This window comes from Sceloporus undulatus, chromosome 1, assembly GCF_019175285.1.
Source record: "Sceloporus undulatus isolate JIND9_A2432 ecotype Alabama chromosome 1, SceUnd_v1.1, whole genome shotgun sequence".
Lineage (NCBI taxonomy): Eukaryota > Metazoa > Chordata > Lepidosauria > Squamata > Phrynosomatidae > Sceloporus > Sceloporus undulatus.
Genome location: NC_056522.1, coordinates 137,601,543 through 137,611,339, shown reverse-complemented (window position 1 = coordinate 137,611,339; position 9,797 = coordinate 137,601,543). Strand labels below are relative to the sequence as shown.

Below are 9,797 nucleotides of genomic sequence, written 5' to 3'. Positions count from 1 at the left end.
TTATTATTATTATTATTATTATTATTATTATTATTATTATTATTATTATTCCATACTACACATGCATTGCTCTGGCATCATCATTGATCTGTCAGTATTGTGATTCAAAAAATTAAATAAGAATATCCACTGGCAGGATAAAGGAACTTAAGGTCAACTGGGAACAGATATACAACATAAAGATTTTCTTGCAATTCCCTGGCTTATTACAGGGAAGAACAAAAGGGGGGAGTTTCTGCCTTCCCTAGCTGTCATGTATTTAATGTGCTGGCTACAGCAGGAGTGGGGAACCTTTGACACTCCAGGTGTTAGATCTCATATCTCAAAAGCCCAGCCAGCATGATAGATAGTAAAAGTCTGTGGGAACATTAGTCCAAACATTTAGAGGGTCAGAAATTCTACACCCCTGCATTATACTATTAGATTAAAAAGCCAGTGTTGAGTGACAAATACATTTTCTCTTTGAGTGGTTTCATACTATGAAAAGAACTCGATGTACTTCCTTTTCGCTAGGTCTGCCTGCAGTGGGTGATTTATTTTCTAACACAAATATTAGGGCCAGGGTTCAGTTACTTTTTCCAAATGTTTGTTCAAGTAAACAAGAAAATACCACAGCAGTGATCTCAAAGACACTCTTTAAAATCTTCACAAACTATAACACTTTATTCAGATGTTAATGAGTATGAATATAGCAAATGTAAGTCACGCTCTCTCATCCTCAGGGGGAGGCAGTGAAGAACTCCTCTGAACAAATTCTGGCAATAAAACCCCATGCTAGGTTCACCTTAGGATCACTATAAGTTGGAAGCAACTTGAAGGCACACAGCACACACACACTAACTCAGTTCCATGCAAGCTTGTTCAGAAGTATGCCCCATAGTGAGCTTAATCTCTAGTAAATAAGTTTGGAACTAAAGTCCCTCTTCTTGTCTGCATTTATTACTCAACATCAAAAATTGCTTTGACGTCATATTTTTTAAAAAATCAGCATCCTATTAAAAGCAAAAGTCTTCACTTGGTGCTTAAAATCAAAAGACAATTAGCATTCTTAATGGCAGGGCTATCAAACTAGAGCTGTAATATTGTATTTCTTCATATTGGTAATGTAGAAAGCATTGAGGCATTTTTAGGGAAGAATCCAATGGGCAAAGCAGAAAAGCATGATAATTCTTGTCCCCACTGGCTTTTCAACTACTGTGCTTCTGTCCTGAAGCAGGTTTCCTTCACCTGGATTCCCAATGCCAGATGTATGCTCATTGAGGCAGGATGAGGAGGAGAGACTGCCTCTGAACAGAGTGATGTTTTTTAAGGGAGAATTAAGGATTGGGGAATGATTAACCATGACCCTTTTGTCTGTATATCCATTCTCCCCTGTGAATGTTCTCTTCCCTTGCATTCAGAGCAAATACGCCTTGAAGAATACTGCCTGACATTTACAATGAGGACTGTGTGCTCCTCCAGCTGTTGTTAGATTGTAATTCATCAGTCTTCAGATGTTGATTGTGATAATGAGAATCTCAGTCTAATATCATCTGGAGGGCGTTACATTTCTCCATCCCATTATAAACACAGAGAATCAATAAGTTATGGTACTCTCCTTTCTGTAATTGAAGGCATTTTCAATGTCTAATGGCAAGAACCTTAACTTATCAGTTTACCTATTATTCAAAATTACTGGAAAGCGATTCACTTATTTGTAGAAATATAGGAGATGGTATAGGTCTGTAGTTGGTATATTTATTGGTGGAAACAATAACATGTTGAAATAAATCCTGATTATTATTTTTACATGCAGTATAGATACTTCTTCATAAGCTGTTTTTACTTCTGTTAAGCCAATACAGAAGGGAAGCCCTAATGTAGAAGAGAAGCAGTACTTCTTCACTAATGCTGTTGCCTTAGTCCCCAAGTAACATTTGCATTTGCGCACATGTTCCTGCTAAAATTTTGCTTGCCTCTATTAAAAGTGGGTTGTTGTTTTTTTTAAAGAATGCTTTGATTTGTTGGATTCATTATCAATGATACACTGCCAAGCAAGGCAAATATTGTCTATACATATTCATGAGAAAAATTTTGGCAGTGTAATAATGGAATAAACAACTTTTGCAGACTGATTAAACAATTCATTTTAGCAGTTAATTATTGTGGCAAGAATGAGCAGCAGACTGTAATTATTACATTGTAGAGTAGAATATGACATTTTAAATGCCTTTCCATCAAAAATGTGTATTCTGTTGACTGATTATGCTAACATGGCATAACTGTCAATAAGATGGTTGATTGTTCATAATGTCCTGAGGTCATAGTTTTTCTATGCGGATCAACAAACTGCTGCTTTTATCTCTCAGTTTTTGTTGGGCCTCAGTCTCTTCTCAAATGCCATCAGTCTTCTCTAGAGGGACCCAAAAAAACCATTGCAGCTGATCCTTCTCCATTTGGTATCTACAAAAATATGGACTATGTTGTTGCTACCTTATTTTTCTTCAGATCTCCATGCACTGGAGAATTGGTCAGATAAAACAATACACTCAGTATGTATTCTGAAGAACCACATACATAAGTAGAACTATCAAATAAATCATTCCCTAAGATAAATGCTTGGATTCTCGTTCGTTATCAAAAGTAGTTCACATAATAGCAGCAAGCCTTTGCTTAATACGATTACAAGATAAAAATCTCAGAATAGAAGTGTAGCCAACTGCAAAAAGCCACATATTGGGAAGACAAAGGTTTCCTACAAACAATTTATTTTAAATCCCTTTAAAGGCTGTGCCTTCATAAATGCTTTGTGTTCAGACTGTCCTCTACAATCAAGTGTTATAAACTGTCTTTAAAAAGGAAAAAAAATTACATTCCCTTGGCACTAGGCAGAAACTCCCAGAGTGCAATAAATGAAGCAATAGGTTGCTTAACTACTTGTTAATGGCTTGGAATAATAATTCCTAAACTATATGCCATGTGAAGTAAATTAGAAATGCAAATCTCTGTAGGTCCTACTTGTCAGTAAGTCTGTCTTTGTTCCAGAGAACATGATTACCTATGTCAAAGCGGGAACATAGCCATGTTTCTGCAGAAGGGACATCCAAAGTGGTTATTCCTGCAGAGATACAGGGGATGGGCTTCTTGATGCCTCTGCTTGAAACCTTTCCAAGCGCACAAATGTCCAGTGTTATTCAGAAAGGCTTCTGGAAGTTTGTGAATTCTAGTATTGTCCAAGGCCTTTTGCAAATTCTCTTTAGTTCATGAGTGAAAAATTCTGCTCGAGAATCTGATGGCATGTCTTAAGAATTACAATTTTTCTTTCCCAAGCAAGACTGATTTTGTCCAATACATTCTAACACCCTGAAGAACTTTCACATTTGCTTCTCATTAATTCCAGCACTGATTAACACCTCATTATTAATCATCACTGGTAGAAGAAATCAGCCCCAAGACTGTAGTTTGAGGGGTTTAGCATGAGTTTAAAGAAGTGAATTTACCGAATAGTTTCAATTAATTTTAACTTTATGTCTGTCTCTTCAGAATGCATGATTAATCAGTTTGTATCTTATGGCATTATTTCTCTGTTTCCTTTATTAACCTCTAAAAGTGAAGACTTTTCCTTAATCTTTGGAGTGGGAAACAAACTGTATTTTGACACTGGGTTTTTATTTGTTTGTTTCTTATTGAGGGGAGTGGAATGATGATTGGAGAGTTAACCTCCTGAAGCCATTGAAATTTCCTTATTTCTACTTTTGAGCAAAAAAAGGCATGCAGATGTTTTCGATTGCTCATCAAGATCTATAGGAGTCCTGTACACAAGCGTAGCATAGTCCGCAGTCTGCAGCTTGTGTGAAGCAGTCATTGTGAGAGCAGGTGTTCCTTGAACTACATTGAATTTCTCAGTAGCTACACATTTAAAATCCACAAGATAATAGTGATATCATGCTTTTTGTAAATTGTAGCCATGTTCTTTAAAGACTCAACAGGCCTTTGAGAAGTGCATTATAACTGCATATGAGTGCTACTTCTCCTTCTACTCTTCAACAAAATTATTGTAGGAGGATTATAGTTTTTATAAAATTACTCCATATTACATTCCATTATTGCAGTGTTCCTGTGTGTGTTTTGTAGAGGCTGAGTGATAATTTTTGGAAAAAATCCTACTGTTTGCTTTACTGAATGTTGGGGGGAAAGACACTGTACCAGGGCTGGAGATCAGGTGCTGCTGTTGATCAGAAGTAGTTCTTGGTTGAATCTGCACTGATGATGAAGTGACCATATTAGTGCCTTCTCGTAGTTGCTATGGGATCAGTGACTTACATGTATTTAATCATGTAGGCGAAAGGGAAGGGGGATTCCTAAATTCTGAAAAACTGTACGCCTGCAAGAGGAAGTCATAATCAAAGTGTATTTCAGAATTTTACACCCTCCCCTCATTCCCATATAAATCTGGAGATCATGTAACTGGGTGGCTTAATGCAACTGATAAAGCGAAATCTTGTTGTTACATTCACATGATTGTTACATTCCTTAGTTGATTTTTACCTGTCAATTTAACTTCTTGTTACAGTTGAGGACAACAAAGCCCATTTCTCTCAATTTTGGCACTGTCAAGGAAGTACAAGGTCTAATCCTAAATCCCCAAGGTCTAGCAAATTCCTCACTTGCTTTGGAGACAGTTTCATTGTCTAAAAGGTGGAAGAGGCAACAAGGGGGCCAGCTATTTTGGATCTGATCCTAACCAACAGGGATGACCTAGTTAATGGAGTGCAAGTGGTGGGATCCTTAGGTGGGAGTGATCATGTACTCCTGGAGTTTGTTATACAATGGAAAGGAGAAGCCAGGCATAGTCAGACATGCATCCTAGACTTTAGGAGAGTGGATTTCAGTAAACTTAGAGAAATACTGGAGGTGATCCCATGGTCAGGAATACTAAAAGAGAAGGGAGTTCAAGACGGATGGGAGTTTCTCAAAAGGGAGATACTGAAGGCACAATTTCAAACAATTCCAATGAGGAAGAAAAATGGGAAATGTCTCAAGAAACCAGGATGGATGACTAAGGAACTTTCAACTGAGTTAAGTTTTAAACAGAATATATATAAAAAATGGAAAAATGGGGAAATCACCAAAGAGGAATTCAAAACAATAGCAAGTATGTGTAGGGGTAAAGTCAGAGAAGCTAACACGCAGAATGAACTCAGGCTTGCTAGAGAGGTTAAGAACAACAATGTCCACAGCAAAAGGAAGAAAAAGGAAATGGTAGGGCCACTGCGTGGAGAAGATGGCAAAATGCTAAGAGGGGACAGAGAAAAGGCAGAATTACTCAGCACCTTCTTTGCCTCAGTCTTCTCAGAAAAGGCAAAGGGTGCTCAACCTGAGGATAATGGAGCAGAGGACAGATTAGGCGAATTTCAGCACAGAATAAGTAAAGAGATAATACAGGAATAACTGGTTAATCTAAATGAATATAAATCCAGAACCAGATGAACTACATCCAAGGGTATTAAAAGAACTGGCAAATGTAATATCAGAGCCATTGGCAATGATCTTTGAGAACTCCTGGAGAACAGGAGAAGTCTCAGCAGACTGGAGGAGGGCAAACATTCTCCCCATCTTCAAAAAGGGGAGGAAAAGAGAAGCCCAAGAATTATCGTCCAGGAAAGATTCTAGAGCAGATCATTAAACAGAGAGTCTGTCAACATTTAGAAGGCAATGCCATAATCACAAAAAGTCAACATGGGTTTCAGAGAAACAAGTCATGCCAGACAAATCTAATCTTTTGGTTTTTGATAAAATTACCAGCTTGTTAGATGAAGGGAATGCTGTGGATATAGTGTATCTTGATTTCATAAAGCTTTTGACAGGGTTCCCCATGACATTCTTGCAAACAAGCTTGTAGAATGTGGACTAGACAAGGCAACTGTTACATGGATTTGTAATTGGTTGACCGGCCGAACCCAAAGGGTGCTCAACAATGGTTCCTTTTCATCCTGGAGAGAAGTGACCAGTGGGGTCCCACAGGGCTCTGTCCTGGGCCCAGTGCTATTCAACATCTTTATCAATGACCTGGATGACAGAATTGGGGGCATACTTATCAAATTTGCAGATGACACCAAACTAGGAGGAGTAGCTAATACCCCTGAGGACAGAATCAAAATTCAAAATGACCTTAATAGATTAGAAAGCTGGGCCAAAGCTAGCAAAATGAATTTCAACACGGAGAAATGTAAGGTACTGCACTTAGGGCGGAAAAAATGAAATGCACAGATATGACACCTGGCTGGACGAGACTACATGTGAAAGAGATCTGGGAGTCTAAGTAGACCACAGATTGAACATGAATCAACAGTGTGATGCGGCAGCTAACAAGGCCAATGCGATTTTAGGCTGCATCAATAGAAGTATAGTGTCTAGATCAAGGGAAGTAATATTGTCACTCTATTCTGCTCTGGTCAGGCCCCACCTGGAATATTGCATCCAGTTCTGGGCACCACAATTCAAAAAGGATGTTGAGAAACTGGAGCGTGTCCAAAGGAGGGCGACTGAAATGGTGAAGGGTCTGGAAACCATGCCCTATGAGGAATGATTTAGGGAGCTGGGGATGTTTAACCTAGAGAAGAAAAGGCTAAGAGGAGATATGATAGCCCTGTTTAAATATTTGAAGGGATGTCATATTGAGGAGGGATCAAGCTTGTTTTCTGCTGCTCCAGAGACTAGGACCCGGAGCAATGGATGCAAGCTCCAGGAAAAGAGATTCCACCTCAACATTAGGAGGAACGTCCTGACAGTAAGGGCTGTTCGACAGTGGAACACACTCCCTCAGAGTGTAGTGGAATCTCCTTCCGTAGAGGTCTTTAAACAGAGGCTGGATGGCCATCTGTCGGGTATGCTTTGATTTAGAGTCCCTGCGTGGCAGGGGCTTGGACTGGATGGCCCTTGCGGTCTCTTCCAACTCTTTGATTCTATGATTCTACAGGCAAATTAGAAAGAATTAGAGGTGTAAAGCTTTTGCTTATTTGGTTCTTGTTCTTGCGCTGCTTGCGTAATTCCCTATCTATGAAAATAAGTGCAGCTAGCCCTCTATATCAATAGATTCTGCATCCATGGATTCAACCATCAGCAGTTTGAAAATATTTTTTAAAAATTTCAAAAAGCAAATAGCAATAGCAACTATGTTTCTATACTGCTTATCAGCGCACTTAAGCACTCCCTAAGCAGTGTAAGCTAATTGGCTCCAACAAGCTGGATACTCATTTTAGCGACCTCAGGAGAATGCAAGGCTGAGCTGACCCTGAGCCCCTGGCTGGTATTGAACTCGCAACCTTGTGGTTTTTCAAGTGAGTGGCTGTAGTACGGGCATTTAACCACTATGCGACCAGGACTCCTAGAATCTTGACTTTACCATTTTATATAAGGGACACCATTTTATTAGTATGTGGTGCTATGTAATGGAACTTGGAACTTCCATGCATTTTGGTATCCACGGGGGTCCTGGAACCAAACTCCATAAAATATTAGGGCTCATTGTCTGGCCACTTTGGGGACATGGTGTTTACACGATGCATGGCCCCAAAGTGGCCAGAAGCTGCCATGAGGCTGCGCAAAGCCAGGAAGAGCTGTCCCCAAAAGAGCAGATTTTATCCGCTCCTACTGGTGACCATGTGGTACCATGGTGGTGGCCCGCTTTGGAAGAGGGCTGTGCTGTCACCACGGTCCTTACGCGAACGGGGCCAGAGCAGCCATAGGCCACTCCTTCCAGGCCATCTCCTTCAGCTCTTAGTCTTGGCTTAAGTTCTTTCAGAACAGAGAGGGTATAACAGAAATCTTTATGCTTTCCAAGAGTACAGTCTCTCAGGTGATGCAAGTTATGATGTGAATTTACATGTATTTCAATTTTAAAAGAATAAAGAACTTGAGAGGCTTTCTTCCTGCTAAGTGGGACATAGGGTTTTGTCCATCTTTTTGATTATTTTTAGGCATTTAGAAACATTTTTAATGAAAATATCATTTCTAAAAAAGGAGATCAGTTTTGTAGTGGGAAAGCCTTGCCATGCACAAATATACTGTTTTCTGTGCAAAAATGTATTTTCTGAAAAGATAAATGTTTTTGCACAACCAAAATTTAGCAGAAAATGGAAAGTGCAGAAAAATCTCATGATGATTGACCATTTCTTGGATGGAGTGTATCAAGACATCCATTTGTATTGTGGACAAGAACATTTGGAAGTATTCTTTATATCCCAGTAATCACACAGGTGTTGTAGCAAAAATAATGTTCTTGTTATTGTCTTCCAGATAAAAAGGGTGAGATTCTGACTCCAAAGAAAATGTATACAGTGGTTCTTCCTCCTGAAGATTATGTACCAGCTATTAATACTGAAGTCAGTAATGAAGATTCGGAGAGTGATGATGATGGTGATGATGCCGATGTTCCAGGTGAAAAACAGTGTTTCAGTGTTGTGTTGTTTTTACAATGGTCAGTATATAAAACTAGATGGGATGGGTAAGAATGGGCTGTTTGTGGAATTGTGCTGGTTTACAGACGTATGGAACTGAGAGGCTAGGATTTTACTAGATGATAGTCTTCTTTTGCTTTGGTGGCAGTTTCCACATGGTGAAGTTCCCTGCCAAATAAGGCAAAAACAATCGGATCAGTTTGTCCAGATAGTGGTTTGTGTCTAAATGTGATAATTTGAAAGCCTGAGCTATTGACTTCAGTGAAACCTGTAGTGGGGAATTTCAATAGCTGTCTCCTTGGAAAGTGAGATGACAAAAACCTTTGCACATTTTTTTGGATGTAAAAAATATTTTAAAAAATAAACCTTTTGCATTTGGTGTTGACATCAGTCAGAGACAACCTGGAGGCACACAGCAGGAAAAGCAACAGCAATGCTTATATGAAAATTTCATTTCTTAAAAAAAACCTCCAAAAAACAGTTTTGTGTGGGGAAAGTCCTATGTTGCATAAAAACACATTGTGCAACAATTCATAGGGTTCTTGCTACAGTTTTTACTGGTCTTCACCACATAAGGTACCTAGACAGAGGACTCAATGTTTGTACTGCAACACTTTGAAATGTCACTCTGTGTCTGAAAAACTAGCTTGCAGAGAGAGTCTCTCTGCCAAAAGCTTTCTTCCTAATATAGTAGATACAAGAAGATTTAGCTGTTGTATTAAGCAAGTAAAAATTGGTCAGACAGAGAATCTCATAGTACATGTATATTGCCTGTGTTCAGCACAATGGGATAAAACCCATGTGGGCCTGCAGTGCTTTGGGTTTTTGTGTGGCTTATAGAATTGTTGTTGTCTTCCTTCAAGTTATTTCCAATTTATGACAACCCTCAGGTGACCCTAGCACAGGGTTTGATGGGACTGAGAGTGTGTGACTCACCCAAGGTCACTCAATGATTCAAACCCTGATCTCTGGAGGCCAAGTCCTATGCTCAAACCACTACACCATGCTGTATATAATTGTATTAAATCAAAATCATGAAATATTTTATATGCCAAATGTTTGTTTGTTTGTTTTTAAATTTAATTTATATAACAGTCGCTTTCTCCCAATTTAGAGATTTGTTGCAGGCAAGCAAAACTACACAGAACTTTCCTTCTTACAGGAGTGCCTCTGTTTATATGAATGGAGGGACACAATCTGAGTGTGGAAAATGAGAATTATTTTTTTATCTGTGTTGAACTAAATGTGGACTGTATGTTGAGTATTTAGGAAATACTTTGGTACATTAGTAGAACCCGAAAGGGAGGAGAATGTTCACACTAGGCAAAGCCACATAGCACTGATGCCCCCCCCCCCACA

The 9,797-nt window shown here is 39.1% G+C and overlaps 1 protein-coding gene across 2 annotated transcripts in view; it reads left to right on the top strand.

Moving 5' to 3' along the window:
* ERICH1 (glutamate rich 1) overlaps positions 1 to 9,797 on the top strand; it is an 88,288-nt gene that overhangs the window by 31,609 nt on the left and 46,882 nt on the right. For both annotated transcript variants that reach the window (XM_042463338.1, XM_042463248.1), the window contains one exon: positions 8,278 to 8,418. In XM_042463338.1, the coding sequence (XP_042319272.1) occupies positions 8,278 to 8,418 (141 nt within the window). The remainder of the gene's footprint in view (positions 1 to 8,277; positions 8,419 to 9,797) is intronic.